This window comes from Pan troglodytes, chromosome 9 (assembly GCF_028858775.2).
Source record: "Pan troglodytes isolate AG18354 chromosome 9, NHGRI_mPanTro3-v2.0_pri, whole genome shotgun sequence".
NCBI classification, from domain to species: Eukaryota; Metazoa; Chordata; class Mammalia; order Primates; family Hominidae; genus Pan; species Pan troglodytes.
Genome location: NC_072407.2, coordinates 120,406,299 through 120,426,444, shown reverse-complemented (window position 1 = coordinate 120,426,444; position 20,146 = coordinate 120,406,299). Strand labels below are relative to the sequence as shown.

Genomic DNA, 20,146 nt, shown 5'->3' with positions numbered 1-20,146 from the left:
TTCTTGAACTGAAGACTTCAAATCATACATTTCCTGCTTTCAAATGCTGTTTGAGACATCAGTGCTTTTTCGTTAGTACTTGTGGTTCAGCAATTCCTTCTTGCCCTCCTCACTCACCTGATTCTGGTGGTGGAGGCTGCTTTTTCTTGGGCTCACTAGGAGTGGTTTTGGGAACTTCTTTTCTTGGCGGTCCTGTAGTAGGTGGCTGAGGCGGGATGACCAGTGCTGGCTGGGAGACCTGCTTGCTTGACTTCCTGGAAGCTGGAGTGGTGGCCTGTTTGGATTCAGGCCCAGGGGCCGAGACATTCCCTTCTTCACTCTTTTCCTCGACGGGCTTTCGTGGAGGAGGCTCACTACTGCTTTTCTTTGGGGCAGGATCCTCTCTTGCTGATGGGGTAGGTTTCTGACTAGAGTCCACCACGTTCTTCACAACACTGCTGTCTTTGCTGTCTTTCTTTTCACTGGTCTTAGACTTTTTCTCTTTCTTTTTCACAGCTGAGGGAAAAACACAACAACATCATCTGTCTATAGTGAGAATAATTTTATTTATAATAGAATTACAGAGCCACCATATGATCCAGCAATCCCACAGCTAGGTATATACCAAAATAAAGGAAATCAGTATATCAAAGAGATATCTGCACTCTCATGTTTCCTGCAGCACTATTTATGATAGCCAAGATTTGAAAGTAATCTAAGCATCCATCAACAGATGAATGGATAAAGAAAATGTGGTACATATCCACAATGGAGTACTATTCAGCCATAAAAAAGAACGAGATCCTATCATCTGAAACAACATGGATGGAACTAGAGGACATTATGTTAAGTGAAATAAGCCAGACACAGAGAGACAAACATCACATGCTCTCACTCATTTGTGGGAGCTAAAAATTAAAACAATTGAACTTATGGAGATAGAGACAGAGAGAATGATAGTTATGAGAGGCTGGGAAGGGTAGTGAGGTTGAGGGGGAAAGTGGGGATGGTTAATGGGTACAAAAATATAGCTAGATAGAAGTGAATGAGATCTAGTATTTGATAGTACAACAGGGTGATTACAGTCAACAATAATTTACTGTACCCTTAAAAATAATTACAAGAGTATAATTAGATTGTTTGTAACACAAAGAATAAATGCTTGAGGTAATGGACATCCCATGTACCCTGATGTGATTATTACCCATTGTATGCCTGTATCAACATAGCTCATGTACCCCCATAAATATATACACCTGCTGGCCAGGTGCAGTGGTGGCTCATGCCTGTAATTCCAGCACATTGGGAGGCCAAGGCGAGAGGATTGCTTGAGCCCAGGAGTTCAAGACCAGCCTGGGCAACATGGCAAAATCGTGTCTCTGCAAAATAAATTTACAAAAATTAGCTGGGCGTGGTGGTGCGCACCTGTAGTCCCAGCTACTAGGGAGGCTGAGGTGGGAGGATGGCTTGAGCGTGGGAGGTTGAAGCTACAGTGAGTCATAATCATGCTACTGCACCCCAGCCTGAAAGACAGAGTGAGACTCTGTCTCAATAAACAAATAAATAAATATACCTGCCATGTATCCACAAAAATTAAGTTAAAAAAATACATTTAAAAAATAGAAGCGTAGAAATGTGACACAACATTCTCAGTTTCCTGCAGTTAAAAGTTAGCATTGAAAGGCTAAAGAAAGTTAATGCCAAGTTGATCAGGTGAAATAGGTATACTTTATTGCTCTAGGAAATATAATGAACTATGATTTTTATATAAATTTAAAAAATTTATTATGGAAAATTTCAAAAATATCCCCCAATACAGGAAATAGTCCAATCAACCCCCATGTACCTATTACCTAGCTTCAACAATCTACTCCCTGAGAAAGAGTTGTACTTTAAAAAAAAAAGTATTCTCTTCTACTGGGTGTATACAACTATACACCATTTAAGCAAGGAGCATTTGGGGGAAGACCTTTTTAACAACACTACCTTTAGCTTGCTTCTGCAGGTAGGCTTTGGAAGGCATCCATTGTAGATTCTGACATTTTCTCATCCTAGGAAAACAAGGAATAAACCATGAAACAAATTAAATTTAGAAGAAAAGCACTGAAACAAGTGTTCATTTTGTCTGCAACAATCAGTGGATCTGTATTCAGGTTCACATTTTTATAGTTGAAAAAAGGACTGCTCATTACTCAGATTAAATCTGAGCCTTTGAATCCCTGGATCAGCAATTTCACCCACCTTTAGGATCTAAAAGGAGCAAATATCAAATTATTTTTGAAATGGGACTCAAATTTCTTGTAATCCAACACTGACTAGCACCACACAGAAAATGATCAGTCAGTATTTCTTGTAGTCGCATCAGTCCTACTCTCTTACGACGTTAATATCCATCAAGTAATCTTAATACAAAACAGACTAAAATTATCAAACAACTCCTTTGTCTACCACTATAATGCTATAATTAAATCTGGTGGCTTTGATATATACTTCACCCTTAAATTTAGATTTAATAAAATTCAAATGTAATCTGAAGTCTACAATTGCACTGAATCCACTTTAACTCTTAAATTTAATGCAACTTTATCTTGCTATCATGTACTTTTTTGTGATCTGTGAATTAGTTTACTTCTTTCCACTAATGGGACTGAGACAAGATTCTTGTTTAAGGTCAGACCAAACCAAAGCACAGAACTACTTCTTGTCTCCTAGAAATTATCTCCCCTGAAGTAAATAATGTAGCATTTCTCCCAACTGTTCTTTATATTAATCACTTGCATGTGACTCACTCATTCAGCAAATATCTATTGACACCTATTATTTGTGCCAGTAGTTTACAAGATGCTTAATCACCAAAATTTCTGTTTATGCTACTATCTCGATCTATTTTAAATAAAGTATGCCAGATGGCAGAAAGTACCTCCACAAACTGACTAAAAAAGAGGAGAAAAAGTAGAGTAATAAAAATTTCCACATAAAAAATTCCATATTAGGGGATGGCTAATGGGTACAAAAAAATAATCAGAAAGAATGAATAAGACTTAGCATTTGATAGCACAACAGGGTGATTATAGTCAATAATAATTTAATTGTACATTTAAAAATGACTGAAAGAGTATAATTGGATTGTTTGTAATACAAAGGATAAATGCTTAAGGGAATGGATACCCCACTCTGCATGACATGATTATGATGCATTGCATGCCTGTATCAAAGCATCTTATGTATACCATAATATATATACCTACTATGTACCCATAAAAATTAAAACAAAACTTTTAAAAAAAAGAAATTTCATATGAGGCCAAGCACTGTGGCTCATGTTTGTAACCCCAGTACTTTGGGAGGCCAAGGCAGGAGGATCACTGGAGCCTAGGAGTTCAGTGTTGGCAGTGAGCTATGATCATGTCACTGCACTCCAGCCTGGCAACAGAGCAAGACCCTGTCTCTTAAAAAAAAAAATTCCATATGCATGAACATATTCTAAGAGAGAGTGAGAAAGCACAGATATTTATGCAAGGTATCTCCAATGTTTCCTGAATTGTCATAATTTTGTTGGGTCAACATAATTTCAGTAGACCCAACAAAAATTATACATAAAGTTGTCAGGTTTTAAGTAGAAATCCTCCAGAGCTACAGTCTGATATGGTAGCCACTAGTTACACATGGCTAAAGTTAAACGAAATAAACAATGTGGTTCCTCAGTCACACTAATCACATGTCAAGCGCTCAATAGCCACATGTGGCTAATGGCTGCCATACTGAACTAAACATTTCCATTATTGTTGTCTACTATTCCAATAGAACATTTCCATTGTTGCAGAACATTCTATTAATGACAGCATGGCCCCAGAGTATTTCTTATTTAAGCACAGCCCACACCACAAAATCTAACTGTAACAAGTCTTGCAACTCAATTACAACCACATTCAGTTTCCTGATGCATCTCTGCAACAAACTAGGGATAAATAAGCAACCTTTATGGTTGAGAGGTCAACATCTCAGAGTGAAACACGCACTTACTTGCAGCACTGCTTCTTTATATTGCGACCACCAAACTTGGGCTTATCTAAGCAATTAGTACAAACACCACAGTCCTCAGGCACCTGGCAGCCGGGACACTGCCCACACCGCCTCGATCGACGTCCTTTCTTTACTGGAGGTTCCTGGGGTGCCTTGTTTCTAGTGACAGGTTTAATTGGTTTGATGGGTGGAGCAAGAGGTTCAGCATCTTCTGAGCCAGCAATTGATGACTTGTCTGTTAAAGAAATGTGGCATTAGTTCCAAGGGAGTACTGAATTCAAACCTTGTTTTAATTGGTACTCCAAAAATGAAATACATTAAAATAAAATATTTATATACAGAACTCAGAATCTATTTTAAATAATTATTTAAATGTTTAAAAATGCCAATAACTTGGCCAGGAATGGTGGCTCATGCCTGTAATCCTAGCACTTTGGGAGGCTGAGCCGGGCAGATCACCTGAGGTCAGGGGTTTGAGACCAGCCTGGCCAACATAGCAAAACCCCTCTCTACTAAAAATACAAAAATTAGCCAGGCATGGTGGCACATGCCTGTAATCCTAGATACTCAGGAGGCTGAGGCAGGAGAATCGCTTGAACCCGGGAAGTGGAGGCTGTAGTGAGCCGAGATCACACCACTGTACTCCAGCTTGGGCAACATAACGAGGCTCCGTCTCAAAAAAAAAAAAAAAAAAAAAAAAGCCAATAACTTGCATCTTGATGAAAGCAAAATTCCAAATACTGAAAACAAAAGTCTAATCTAAAATCGAGAATAGAAACCAAATGCTTCTAAGGATTCTTCAAACCTCTAAATTTGTTCTGAGTGGCTACTCTGCACTTAAGAACTATATGACAGCCATGAGAATGTGCCTCCCAGACCTCCAACTACAGAAAGCACAACTGACCTGGGCCCGCGCTTCTGTGCTCTGAAATCCAGTGGTGCAGGGGCCACACTTACCATGGGCTTCCAGGCAGTGACTCGGCGGAGGAGCCACTCCTCCACCTGCTCCCGACTTGGCCTGTTCCTGAGAGACGCAAGACTCCCCTGACAGTCCACTTTTACTCAAAGACTCCTGGACAGCTTTGCCAAATCTTTCTCACCTGCACAGCAGTCTAGGAAGATTCTGCCTTCCTTCCCCTGCTCCTTCATGGGGGTAAGATGGGCATCACAGTCTGACAGCTCTCCCAGCCTTCCCTGGCTACCTCCCCGTTTTCCTTCTCAGGCATTTCTTCTAATAAAATCCTCATGTATTTAATCCCCTCTTGCCATCTGTTTTTCAGAGGACCTACTAACTATGAAGAGCCTACTGGGCATCCCCAGAATAATCAACAAACAAATCAAAAGTCTGTTCCGACTCCAAGATTGACCTTCTTGACCTACCATCATTCCCCATGGAAGACAAAATCTTTTCTCGTTCTTCCCATGGTAAGGCACTCAGGGTGGGCATGTCATCAGGAAACACAGCTCGTTTTCGGCCAAGGGCAACAGCTGCTCTTCTGCAGACATGTTTAATCCGGGGTCCTCGCACAGAGGTCTCTGATGAGTCACTTTCTTGACCCTGAATATGAGGCAATCCAAAAACAATAACAACCATACATGTTGAAATTATAACTGAATGAAGCCAAGGTATACTTGATCAATTTCAGTATGATTTAGAATCAAAACACACAACTCTAATTATTCCCAGCTGATAAATCATATCAAAACAGAAATCAACTATTACTGTATCCTAATTGGCAGCACAAAAAAAGGCCTCTAATCAAAAAATAAAAAACAGCTTGAGGTGGGAAGATCATTTGAGGCCAGGAGTTCAAGACCAGTATGGGCAACATAGCGAGAACCCATCTCTACACAAAATTTAAAAATTGGCTGGGCGTGGTGGTACACACCTGTAGTTCTAGCTACTCAGGAGGCTGGGACAAGAGGATCACTTGAGCCACCCTGGGTGACAGAGTGAGACCCTATCTTAAAAACGAACAAACAACTAAGCTTCTATTCCCAATTATACTACTATTTTAAATTCCCCTCAAAATTCAAGCTGCCAGTCTATATTATCAAAAAGTTCAGTGTGGTATAAATACGGCTTATCTAACCAAAAACTATTTCTTATATTTCCTTGATCATCAGAGAAGTAGGGGTGAAATAACTTATAAATGAAAGTATAGGTGGTGGCTCACGCCTGCAACTCCCAGCACTTTGGGAGGCCGAGGCGGGCAGATCACCTGAGGTCGGGAGTTTGAGACCAGCCTGACCAACATGGAGAAACCCTGTCTCTATTAAAAATACAAAATTAGCTGGGCATGGTGGTGCACGCCCGTAATCCCAGCTACTTGGGAGGCTGAGGCAGGAGAATTGCTTGAACCTGGGAGGCGGACGTTGCAGTGAGCCGAGATCACGCCATTGCACTCCAGCCTGGGCAACAAGAGCGAAATTCCGTCTCAAAAAAAAGAGAAAGTATAAAAGGCTCCAAAAGAAATGTCTCAGATTTTAAAGAGCCGCTGCTCCTATCACAAAAACATCCAACATGGTGTTAAAAATAAGTCCCATCACATTCCTGCTACAATTCTCAACTGGCAGAATTAGTAAATGTAACTATGGCCCTAGGTTGAATAACATTAATTTTATTTATTTATTTTTTTTGAGACGGAGTCTCGCCCTGTCACCCAGGCTGGAGTGTAGTGCCGCGATCTCGGCTCACTGCAACCTCCGCCTCCCAGGTTCAAGCGATTCTCCTGCCTCAGCCTCCCGAGTAGCTAGGACTACAGGCGCATGCCACCATGTCCGGCTAATTTTTTGGATTTTTAGTAGAGACAGGGTTTCACCGTGTTAGCCAGGATGGTCTCGATCTCCTGACCTCGTGATCCACCTGCCTCGGCCTCCCAAAGTGCTGGGATTACAGGCGTAAGCCACCGTACCCAGCCCGTGAATAACATTACAAATCTAAGTTTATGGCCATCTTAATCTAACCTGATTTGCTGCCATAAATAGGCATCTACTACATGACGATTTTTTTAAAACCCTAAAGATCAGCAACTTTTCTCAGAAAAGGCCAGTGACTAGCTTACTTTGTTAAACAAATAAACAAAACAATAAAAAAAAACAAAAATGCTGGTCTTTGTAAAAATATTTGGCATCATCTTAACTAACTGAATTCTATAGCTTTCCTGTTCCATGGCTCAAGGCTAAGTGCTTCCAATCTGTTTGTTTATTTACTTATTTATTTTGAGATAGAGACTTACTCTATTGGCCCAGGCTGGAGTGCAGTGGCGGGATCTCAGCTCACTGCTATCTCTACCTCCGGGGTTCAAGAGATTCTTGTGCCTCAATCTCCCCAGTAGCTGGGACTAGAGGCATGCATCACCACGCCCAGCTAATTTTTTTTTTTTTTTAGTAGAGATGAGGTTTCACCGTGTTGGCCAGGCCAGGCTGGTCTCAAACTCCTGACCTCAAGTGATCCGCCCACCTTGGCCTCCCAAAGTGATGGGATTACAGGCATGAGCCATCGCACCTGGCCAGTACTTCTCATTTGTATTCTGCAAAAACATATTATCTATTGCTCCAATCCCTCACTACTCAGAGGAAGAGAATGCTCCCCTCTGGTTTTCTATTCTATCGGGGATAGTAAAACAATTTGACTATTAAAATGTACCTTTACAATTAAGTCCCTGGTTTAATTACATCAAACTTATAAGGTACAAACAACTCGGCATCCTCTGTGATATAGTCCCAACCTTAGTTCATTCAGCCTTAGTTCACCAGTTTTCCACAGATGCCAATCCAGCTATCCAGTATTCCTCAAATATGTTTCTTACTTTTCCATTTCTACCCACACTGTTCCCTCTACTTAGAATGTTATGTCCTGCCATTTTCTACCTATCAAAATCCTACTGGTCCTTGAAGGACTACTGCAAATACCACTGCCTCCACCATACTTTTCTTGGTTCTCATAACTGGATGTAATTGAACCACTTAGCCTAAAACTTGCCCATAGAAAGGGCTCAATAAACTGTTAGTTTTAATAGGCAAGGTGGAAAAGAGTACCTGTGCTTTGGGCTGGTCAGTTTGTTTAAGACTCTTACTCTTCTCAATCTTGCAGAGCTGAGCTTTGGCCTTTTTTAGGAGGCTGGCAACCCTCTTGTCAGTCATTGGAAGCTTGTCTGCCTGAGCCAACATGGAGCCTATGGAGGAAGTGGAATGTTTAACAGTGCTAGATGAAGGAGTGGAAAGGCAGAGGGTTTTCTCCTTCTCCAGGGATGGGGCAGTTGGGCCGAGGTCCAAGTTGGTTTTTTCCAGATTTCCTCTCCCTTTCTTTATAAGTATTTTGGTTTTGACAGCTGTTGTATCCCCAAGAGTCACAGAAGTAATATCAGTCCCAGAATCATGTGATGAAGACTTCTTCCGCCCTGTTGCTTTTTTGGCAGAAGATGAAGTGGCAACATCTTCACCAACAACCTTCTCTTTGGAAACCCTACCCACAGGATACAAAGCAGAACTACTCTGAATTTCTGATCCCTTTTTCCTTTTCTCTTTCCTTGACTCCCGCTTATTCTCCTTTTCTCTCTCCCGGTCTCTCTCTCTACTCTTGTCCTTCTCCACGCTCTTGTCAGCATCTCGATCTTTGGACAGCTCCTCGGGGGCCTTGTCTTTATTTCTCCCTCTTTCAGTCTGAGAGCCTGGGGTAAACCAAGGGAAGAGAGGAGTAGGACTACTTGATGAAAATGGCTCTGCCGGAGCACTAGTCTGCTTCCTTGGTCTCTGATTTTTCTCTGCAGATTCCCCAGACTGAGTCAGGGAATGAGAAGGAAAAGTAAAAGTTGGGTTTAAGGCACTAGTGGCAAGAGGACTAACAGAAATGCTTAACGAGGAAGAGACAGAAGACGGGGGGGTGAGAGGTGATAGCTCAGAAGTACTAAGCCTTCCACTTCTTGTCCTCATGGAGTGAGAAGGAGATCTTGGTTCAGATCGAATAGGACTAAACACTTTTCTTTTCCTTTTTCTATTGGATACTCCTGAAGAAGATGTTCCAGCAGAAGTTCGATTACTAGGCAAGGTTACAGACTCAAATATTCTAGAGTGAGCCTCACTTGGAGTAAATCTTGGAGCTCTCAGAAGAGGGCTCCTTTTGTGCATATCAAACCTTGTTCCAGAATGGAGTGGCGAAAACAATCGGGCTGAAGCAGCGGTACCAGATGCAGAAAAACCAGATGCAAAGCCAACGTCCTCGGGAGTTAGCGGAGGGGGTCGGAAATTATCAAATATTGGTTTGCGAATAAGACCTTCTTTGGCATACTTTGCTGAGGAAAAGTATTGTGGCTCTGACCTAGAATGCTTTAAAGAAGTCCACCTAAATGTCGGTTCTCGCAAAATAGATTTTCGCTTCCCTTGCATAGGAGCAGTGGAAGCAGGCAAAAATGGTGATGCTAAGGGGATTGTTGGAGGCATAAGCCAAGGTGTGTGGTCAGAGATACTGGAGGCTGGCTGCAGTGGTGGCGGTGGAGTCAGCAGAGGTGGAGGTGGAGACGAGGAGGTCTGCTGCTGGGGGGCACTTTGTAGAGTTGATAATTTTTTCGTCGTTCTAGATCCAAAACTTCTCTCCGACACTGAATACCTTCTGCTTCTCCTATCATTACTCTCATTTTCTGGGGACTGGGAAATGGGCAGTGGAGGATGAACTTCAGGGGTATCGCTCCGCTCCTCAGGAAGTACCTGAATCTCCTCAGAAGCCTGAGAGTCTGTGGAGGTATCAACACTGGGGCTACTAGATCGAGAGGAGTCTGAAGACATTTGAGAGGAGTGCTGAGAAGCTGCACTTGATTTTTCAGAAGATCCACAGGACGGGGCACTGAATCTACTATTCGGTGTAGACTCTAATCGGGCAATTTTAATTGGAGGGTCATAATCCTCATCCTCTATAAACCGCCGAGGGGTCTTAATGATCCGCGAGGAGATAGCACTGACAACAGGCATGATGAACTGTCGAATATTTTTGACCTGTGTCTTCACCTTTCTTCCCTGCAGCTGAGCTGCTTCTTTTTCAATTTTCTTTTGAGCCCCCTTTTTTGCCCTCTGTAAGAGTTGCTTAGCAATGGTTGCATCTGTCCTTTTTGAAGAAGGAATAATCCTAACTGGCTTAATCCTTCGAGGGCTTTGTCTGACAACTGTCTTATCTTCTTTTGTAAGTGGAGGTGTTCCTTCCTTGTCTTTCCGGACTTTCTGGGGCTTTTCCAGTTCAGAATTAATGAGGAGACCCGAAGGGGTCTTTATCCTTTCTGTTGATGGAGGCCTTCCTCTCCGTCGTACAATTTGTACCCCCTTCCTTCCTATTTGAAGCTTCCCTGTCTTAAACTTAGACTTGAGAGGAGAGAGTTTACCTGCTCTTAATTTTTTAATCTTTGTGGCTTGCTGAAACGTAGCAGAAGGTGTCCTTTTAATTTTTTTCAGGCTATCTTCTTTGTTTCCCTTTGGTAACTCTGAAATGTCCTTTCCATGTGTTATTTTGATTTTTACTCCAGGGAAGGTGGGAGGTCTTCCTCTCTTCTTTTCTATACTTTTAGAATCTTTCTTCTTGATCTTATCTCCAGATTTGGTCTCTGATTTATTTAGAGGGGAAAACACAGATGGATCTGAGAGGATAGCTGAATTTCGGTCAGAGCCACTTCTAGGTCTCCCACGAGGTTTTCGAGGACTAGTTTTAACTGTGTATAGAAATTAAACAATGAAGAGCATATATTTAGCTGTGTAGTTTAGGTTTTAACTAAGCTGAATATAACTTAGCACTGGCCATTTTGTACTGAGTTCAACTTGAGTCTAATGAGTCAATCAAACATCTTAATTGTGCTTAGTTTCTTTTCACCCAAAATTTGCCTCAAAGAAGTCAGCAAATAACATTCCACCTGAAAGAACATTTAATTACTTTTTTGATACAAAAAGATAATAAAAAGTTTTCAGTTGAACAATTAATCCACAAAACTGATTTTCTTACAATTTTAGATGAGCAAGAAGGTTTTTTCTGAATTCAAAGGAATTGTAAAGAAAAAACATCTGAACTTCCTCGCCATATCCTAGCCACCAAGAGTAACATTTAAGAATATGCTTCTAGTTAGTCATCCCATCTTTTCAATTCAGAATTCTGGCTTTGAACAAATTTGAACACGCTGCTCTTCAATCATCAACATACCAACTCCCTGGGCAGCTCAGAGTCCCATATTTCAATCTGTTTTGCCAAAGTAGACTAAGAAAGTTTTACTGAATAGAAAAATGTTCATTTATGACACATCAGAATAAGATCACTGAACTCAGTGGCATGTGAACTAATCAGTGAAGTGACATAATGTGTCCACTAAATCTACTCCCCTGCTTAGAGGTTCTTGAGCTAGCCTCAAGTTGCAAAAAGATTTAACCTTAACTGATGTCAACAGCAAAGTGACAACTTATTAAATCAAAGTTCTATTCTAAATAAAAGGTATTTGCCAATTTATAAATAAGCTCAGTTTGCTGCTTTTCAAGCCATTCAAGAAAACAAGACTGTTTCTAAAACACCTTGTATAAACCTGTATTTTAAAAAGTAGTAAGACTAGGCTATTTTATCAAATCTTCTTTTCCCTTTTGATAACATTCTTCTGAGACTAAAACTTCCCTTAATAGGCACCAAAAGAGATGAACATTTTTACAGTGGAACTGCCTTCTAACAGAACAGAAGTCAACAAAGGTTTTATTGTTGAGCTTTCTAAATATAAATGCATTCCTCATCAATTAATTTATGAGACTTCCTTTAATAGATTAAGGATTCACAGCTCCTTTCTCAACATATCCTAATTACAACAAAGGTAATAAACTAGGAGACAGCAGAGAAACCATGTTTCATTTCTCAAATAATGAAGCATATCGAGATGGTTTCTTAGAAAACAAGACAACATCCAAGGTAGACTGGTAGTCAAGAAAAAAAACTTAAGAGGAAACTACCATGAAAAAGTTGTGAATTAACAAAATAAAACTCCTGCCCGGAGCCTGGGTGACAGAGTGAGACTCCGTCTCAAAAACAAAAACAAAAACAACAAACAAACGAAACAACTCCTGCCCGGAAATACATCAAAAGATTCCTTACCATTGTGGTAGACTTGAACCTGGCCAATCAGAGGGCTTTATCAATTCTGAAAACCTCTTCTATCCTACTTTTTTAAAAACTCTTTTGGTAGATAAGTAGAAGCAGCAGAACAGAGAAGAGTCCCAGCACTGCTGCTAACTTCCCTGATCCACAACATATCCAAAGAACTCTCAAACTGGTTATAAATCATTACTCATGTATTTCATGGACCTCATTTTTTCATCTATAAACAAACAAACAAAAATCCCAGATGATCTCTCTAATTCCTTTCCTATATGAAGTTTTAAGACTTCATCACATGTTAAAGAGAACACTGCTACTGTCTGAATAGCACAGATACTGGGACACTACTGGCCAACTGCCCCCAACTAGAATGGCAATACCACTCCTCTTTAAGAAAAGAAAAACTGTCAACTTGGATGTTTGAATTAGATGATAATATATGATGACTCTTAAGTGAGACCCTAATGCTAGCACACATCACAAGCTAAGTCAATGTCAAAAAGCAGAAACAGCTAACAATACCATATTTAGCTGGAGTGTCTATCCACATAAAATCAAAGAAAACCATATATGAAGTCAGAATGGCAGCACAGATGGGGAATGCATTTTCATCAAAAGATACATAGCTTTCTCCTATACAGAACTGAATTAGGCAAGCCATTAAATGTTATTTTCATTGAGGGTCTTCTCTTAGGAAACTGCTTGTAAGTCTAGAATTTCAAGATATTCTAGATATTTTGTTGGTGAGAATAATGACAAATATTGCTAATTTTCCATTTTTTTATTTTAATACAGCCTTTCAAGAATCAGGTAAAAATGTTTCACATAATGCCAATTTTTTTTTTGGTTCTTTGACAATAGTGGACCAAATTTCATCCAAAAAAAATAATGGCCAAATTATTCCCAAAGACATATACACTACCACATAACACAAAATGTGTAAATCTGAGGATACTCTTACTAGGTTACCTTCACTTTGCCTACCAGATTTCCCAGTAATTCTGTGGAAACCTACTTCCCATGCCCCAAGTAGTTCCCAGAGAGAAAGAATAAACCCAATGTGGCCTGATAGATAAGAGTCCCATAAAGAAGTCTAGCTGGGGGGAGGGGGGAGGGATAGCATTGGGAGATATACCTAATGCTAGATGACGAGTTAGTGGGTGCAGCGCACCAGCATGGCACATGTATACATATGTAACTAACTTGCACATTGTGCACATGTACCCTAAAACTTAAAGTATAACAATAATAAATAAATAAATGAATAAAAAGAAGTCTAGCTCATCAGCCATTTCCTAACCCAAGTATGGTAGAGCATCCTTTACATGTAAAGAAGGCAAGAGGAAGCCACAATCTCCTAACAAACAAAACTTAAAAGGCACCATGCACTTAATTGGCCGTACCTGAAGGAGACCTTGTGGGACTTCGCACTCTGACTTCTTCATCTGAGCCAAAACCTAAGAATTGCTCATCCTACAACAAAGGAAAATTATTTTAAAATCAGAAGCAAAAACGTGCATACAAACACATCCCAAAGAAATGCCCAGAGGAGACACAAATGAATTTGGAAAAGTTGCCTTTATATATTAATTATCATCATTCCAATGGATACTATAAAATAACTAATATTGAAATAAATGGACCCAGCCATACAGCTTTATTACAGACAAACAGGAGCTGTGTAGTAACTGAACAATGCATTGAAATGTCATCTTTGGTGCATAGTACACAGAGGATAGTCCTAATTTCAAACCATAGATACAGCCCAAAACAATTAAAGGACAACTTTAAATCAGGTAAGCAAATAAGTATAATGGCAGAAACATACAGCCCCAATACAACAAACAAATGCTTTTCAAAAAGTATTTAAGTCTACAGACACATAAGGAGTAACATAAACAATATAATAATCTCTTGCCTTCTAAATATTAATAGAGACTGAAAGTGCCATAATTGTCAGTTCCTTAACTCAGGAATTGACATTTAGATGTGATTTCTGTACATTTGAGATCCAGAGAGTCTCAACATGCATTTTATGGTATAATTTTTAAAATGCCTGTGATAAGAGACTTAATGGTGGGCAGCAGCATTTGTGAAAGGGATCATGAATTGACTGCATATAGGATGAAATCCTTTACTAAAACTTAGGGAAGCATCCTATTTTCAGTTATAGTTGGAAAGGACAAAAAGCAAAAGCTTCTGCTTACCTCTAATTTTTAACCTGCTCTATAAAAAAAAAAAAAGGATTTGTTTAACCTATTTTGCACAAGTTCTCAAGAAAGATGGTCTATTTAAACAAACTGATTAATAGAAATTCAATGATTCAGAGATTGAGTTCTTTCCAGAGACAGACACAGAATGATAGAATTTCAGATTCCAGAAACAAAATCCACATAAAACAAGAACAAAATAAGGAATGAAGAACAGACATTCTGGAACCTCCAATTTATAGTGGTAAGTCCCAAACTGAGTTCCAATGACAAAAGCATTAACATTTTCCTCTCAAGAGGTAAGAACACATGTATGTGGACAACATCAATGATTTTCTGAAGGATTATTTTCTCAGTTAATTTAAAACTAGAGTCAGGTGCTAACTGTCTTAGCCATTTTTCAGCCATGACTATATTAAAAGACATATATAACTTTTAGGACAAATTAGCAGGTTCATCTCTTAAATTTAAATGCTTTAGAGGAGCAAAACATTTAAGGCCCAGCCTTTGCATACTAGGCAACTGAGAGAAAAGTCTTATTGGCATCTAAAAAGGCTTTTGCTCTGAGATTGCTAAGATTAAAGTATTGGACTATTTAAGAAAAGGCTGAAATTCTCCTCTTCAAAGACATCTGAAAAAGTATTATAATTTTTTTTTTTTTGAGACGGAGTCTTGCTCTGTCACCCAGGCTGGAGTGCAGTGGCGCGATCTCAGCTCACTGCAACCTCCACCTCCTGGGTTCAAGCGATTCTCTTGCCTCAGCCTCCTGAATAGCTAAGACTAGAGGCCCTTGTCACCATGCTCAGCTCATTTTTGTATTTTTAGTAGAGACAGGGTTTTACCATGTTGGCCAGGTTGGTCTCAAACTCCTGACCTCAAGTGATCTGCCCACCTCGGCCTCCCAAAGTGCTGGGATTACAGGCATGCACCACTGTGCCAAGCCATGAAAAAGTATTATAATTCTAAGAATGTATGAAACCTAAATTTAAGGAACACAGACTACAGTAATTTTTTTTTTAATTACATATTTTGCTCAGGCTGGTCTTTAATTCCTGGTCTCAAGTGATACTCCTGCCTCAGCCTCCTGCGTAGCTGGGACTACATACATGCACCACTATGCCTGGCTGTAAAAGTACTGGAGTACTTTTTACAGTTTCTTCTTTCATCACTAATTTAAATTCTTACACGTAAGTTCTTTTTTTGTTGGTTTTTTGTTGTTTTTGTTTTTGTTTTTGTTTTTTTTTTGAGGCAGAGTCTTGCTCTGTCGCCCAGGCTGGAGTACAATGGCGCCACCTCAGCCTCCCGGGTTCAAGAGATTCTCATACCTCACCCTCCCAAGCAGCTGGAATTACAGGCGTGTGCCACCACACCTGGCTAATTTTGTATTTTTAGTAGAGATGGGCTTTTGCAATGTTGGCCAGGCTGGTCTTGAACTCCTGGCCTCAAGTGATCCACCCACCTTGGCCTCCCAAAGTGCTGGGATTTACAGGCGTGAGCCACTGTGCCCAGCCAGTTCTTTTTACTTTAAAAAAATTTTAAGTAAATTCTTACTGTGAACATTATTTGTGAATAAGAAAAATTCTCTCTTGGCCAGCACAGTAGCTCATACCTGTAATCCCAGCGCCTTGAGAGGCCAATATGGGAGGACTGCTTGAGGCCAGGAGTTCAAGGCTAGCCTGGGCAACATAGTGAGTCTTTAGAGAAAATTTTAAAATTTGCCAGTGCTCACTCTGTCACTCAGGCTGTACTGCAGTGGTGTGATCACGGCTCACTGCAGCCTCAAACTCCTGGTCTCTAGCAATGCTCCTGCCTTAGCCTCCTGGGCAGCTAGGACTACAGGCATGTACCAGCACTCAGCTAATTTTAAAATTATTTACAGAGACGGGGTCTCACTATGTTGCCCAGGCTGGTCTCAAACTTCTGGGCTCAAGTGATCCTCCCATATTGGCCTCCCAATCTAAAAAAAATCTAAAAGTAATTTTAAAATAAAAAAATTATCTCTCTTCATCTTAAAACAAGTTAGTATATAACTAACCTAAGACATGTGAATCTGAACCCCAAATAAATTTCTGGAATAATTTTCAGGGTTTACACTTGTAGGCTACAATGTTACCAAAAAAACAAAACAAAACAAAACAAAAACAGCCAAAACTCCTAACAGCACAATTAATATAAAATCTTATCACAATAATGAAATTCCATACTGTTAACTTTTAAAATGTACTTTCAGGCAGAAAAAAAAAGACATTAAAAATAGTAACCCTAAAATATATTTTGAGGAAAAAGCAAATAAAATAGGTAATGGCAAATCACTTCAGAAACAAAAAAATCATAGAATATTATAATTGTAGAGGGGGCCAATCCAGTCTTCTCATACGTGATGCCAGTGAGGAGAGTGCTGGATGTGGGGAGAGAAGGGTTGGTTTAGGGTCTCAGTCTGATTCTCTCAGACTATGTAATCTTAGACAACTCACTTACTGTATCTATCCCTCAATTTCATTTTTTATTTGAGCACTGTAAGGAATAAATAATTTATGTGAAATCACTTGGAAAGCTATAGGCAACATACATATGATGGGACTTCAAAAGGTTCATGGAAAATGGAATGAAAAGATAAAAATTAAAAATATAAATTTTATTTCTCAACTTAATCTCCAAGGTCAAGACACTTTTGTAAGCCATGATACCAGCTATTTAGCCCATCCCTAAAGAACTGGGGGTCGTGGGAACTGAAACATTTTAATGCAGTCTTTTTTACATTATTAACTGAAGAAAAATGGGTGCCCTTCATAGATTTCTTTTTTTTCTTTTTAAGATAGAGTTTCACTCTGTCACCCAGCTATAGTGCAGTGGCACAATCTTGGCTCACTGCAACCTCCGTCTCCTGGGTTCAAGCGATTCTCCTGCCTCAGCCTAGATGCTCCGCCTCCTTCATAGATTTTTAAGATTGGGAAACAAAAAAGGCAAAGGAGACAAATCAGCATACTTAATGATACTGAATGACTTCTCATGAAAATTCTCACAAAGTTGCCCTTGTTTGATGAGAGGAATGAGCAGGGACATTGCCATGATAGAGCAGGACTCTGGTGAAGCTTTCCTGGGCATTTTTCTACTAAAGCTTTGGTTAACTTTCTCAAAACACTTTCAAATAAGCTGATGCTATCATTCTTTGGTCCTCCAGAAAGTCAACACGCAAAATGCCTTGAGCATCCCCAAAAAACTGTTGCCATGACCTTTGCTCTTAAACAGTCTGCTTTTGCTTTGACTGGACCACTTCTACCTCCTGGTAGCCATTACTTTGATTGTGCTTTGTTTTCAGGATCGTATTGGTAAAGCCATGTTTCATCTCCTGTTACAATTCTTCAAAGACATGCTTCAGGATCTTGCTGCCACTTGTTTAAAATTTCCATTGAATGCTCTACATTTGTCTGCAGCTGATTTGGGTGCAATGGTTTTGGCACCCATTTGGTAGAAAGTTGCTCAACTTTAGGTTTTTTTTTTTTTTTTTTGAGACAGAGTTTCCCTCTTGCCACCCATGCTGGAGTGCAATGGCACAATCTTGGCTCACTGCAACCTCTGCCTCCTGGGTTCAAGTGATTCTCCTGTCTCAACCTCCCAAGTAGCTGGGACTACAGGCATGCACTACTACACCTGGTTATTTTTGTATTTTTAGTGGAGATGGGGTTTCGTCATGTTGGCCAGGCTGGTCTCGAACTCCTCACCTCAGGTGATCCACCCACCTTGGCCTCTGAAAATGCTGGGATAACAGGCGTGAGCCATCACGCCCAGCCAACTTTAGTTTTTCAGTCAGAATTGTGTAAGCTGAACCAATTGAGATGTCTATGGTGTTGGCTATTATTTGTGCTGTTAATCATCATTCCTCTTCAATTACGGCATGAACAAGATGAATTTTTTCCTTGCAAACTGGACAGTCTGCTACTACAGGCTTCATCTTCAACATCATCTTGTCCCTTCTTAAAATGAGCCATCCAATTATTTATTTGGGGCATTGTCCCCATAAACTTTATGTAAAGCATCAATGATTTCACCATTCTTTCACCCAGCTTCACCATACATTTTATGTTTGTTTTTGCTTCAATTTTAGCAGAACTTATGTTGCTCTGATAGGGGCTCTTTTCAAACTGATGTCTTATCCTTCTTAGTGCCTCAAACTACATCCTGTTCAGATATGTTATAAGTTAGTGCAAGTTTATTTTGGTGCATAAAAAATTTTGAAATTCTGCAGTTTTTTCATAATATGTATTTTTCCATGAGTTTTCTTTGAAGTCCCCTCACACAGTAGTTCTTATTGTTGTGTTTGAAGAAAATGAAGCTCTAAAAGGCCAAATGACTTGCCCAAGATCACACAGTTAGCTACAAAGAACCTAAGTGTCTAAACTGGCTGTAGAATAGTTTTCCTACCATAATAGATACAATATAAAACAATAAATATTTAAAGGAATTGAATAAGTTGTCTAAAGTACAAAAATTGCTATTCTTTTAGCTACTGTAAAAGTCACATGATGGCCATTTTCAGATCCTTCAAACTTCTGATTAATTCATTCTTTTCCTGAATTATACTCGTGGAACAACCTGCTAATCTATGCATTTCACAAAGACATCTGGGGATTTCCCAACACTTACTAGGGGATTACATTGCTAAATACACGCATTTTATGTTCCAAATGCTACAATGACTGACAGCTCAAGCAACTATACATATAATAATCAATAGGTAAAGTATTCAACAGGTAATAAAAAGTTATTACTCTTTAAAAGAAATGGGCTGGGTGCAGTGGCTCATGCCTGTAATCCCAGCACTTTGGGAGGACAAGGTAGGAGGATTGCTTGACCCCAGGAGTGCAAGAGCAGCCTGGGCAACATAGCAAGACCCCATCTTTATTTTAAAAAAAAAAAAAGATAAATGTAAGAGATACACACTGCTAGGTTCATTATTAACAACCTAATGAGTCATTTTTATATATTTCAAACTTTTACAAAATGTAACTATATAATCCTAACTGCAATGTATTCCAAAACAAGAGTTCCACTGAGCTGTCAGGCAGTTTAACTGCCAATATTTAAAGTTTCTAAGTACTTTCCAAAATGACAGGAAGCATTAATTCGTTTTCCTTCTGGTCTTGTACTTGGAATAAGGAAATAAAAAATAAGTAGTCGGGCCGGGTGCGGTGGCTCACGCCTGTAATCCCAGGACTTTAGGAGGCCGACGGGGGAGGATCACAAGGTCAGGAGATCGAGACCATCCTGGCTAACACGGTGAAACCCTGTCTCTACTAAAAAAAATACAAAAAAATTAGCCGGGCGTGATGGCGGGCGCCTGTAGTCCCAGCTACTCAGGAGGCCGAAGCAGGAGAATGGCGTGAACCCGGGAGGCGGAGCCTGCAGTGAGCCGAGATCGCACCACTGCACTCCAGCCTGGGAGACAGAGCGAGACTCTGTCTCAAAAAATAAATAAATAAATAAAAATAAGTAGTCAAAATGAACTATACTTTTACCCAAGAACTTTCTTTGCACTTGAAATATTGATTGATTTCTTGAAGCATGCTTTAAAAAATAAGTACCCATTGTTTAAATAATCCGGACAGCTTAGCCAAAAACAAAAGCTGTCATTGTTGTTAAAGAGCTCCAGTCTTCTAACTTGGAATTTCCAAGTCTATGTAAGAGCCCTAAAAAACAAAACAAAACAAAACAAAACAAAAAAACTAAGTAAAGCCAAGTTGAGAAAGCACTGGGAAAGAACGCTACAAGAGGGTGCTGCAGCCGGGCATGGTGGTTCACACCTGTAATCCCAGCACTTTGGAAGGTA

The 20,146-nt window shown here is 39.9% G+C and overlaps 1 protein-coding gene across 13 annotated transcripts in view; it reads right to left on the bottom strand.

Moving 5' to 3' along the window:
• Positions 1-20,146, bottom strand: part of KMT2A (lysine methyltransferase 2A) — a 90,542-nt gene that overhangs the window by 44,658 nt on the left and 25,738 nt on the right. For 11 of the 13 annotated variants that reach the window (XM_063783445.1, XM_063783446.1, XM_054662738.2 and 8 more), the window contains 6 exons: positions 13,513-13,582; positions 8,044-10,697; positions 5,383-5,560; positions 4,003-4,237; positions 1,966-2,030; positions 118-495 (listed from right to left, as the gene is read on the bottom strand). In XM_063783445.1, coding sequence (XP_063639515.1) covers positions 118-495; positions 1,966-2,030; positions 4,003-4,237; positions 5,383-5,560; positions 8,044-10,697; positions 13,513-13,582 — 3,580 coding nt within the window. The remainder of the gene's footprint in view (positions 1-117; positions 496-1,965; positions 2,031-4,002; positions 4,238-5,382; positions 5,561-8,043; positions 10,698-13,512; positions 13,583-20,146) is intronic. The other 2 variants (XM_054662741.2, XM_054662742.2) reach the window with 1 other exon arrangement.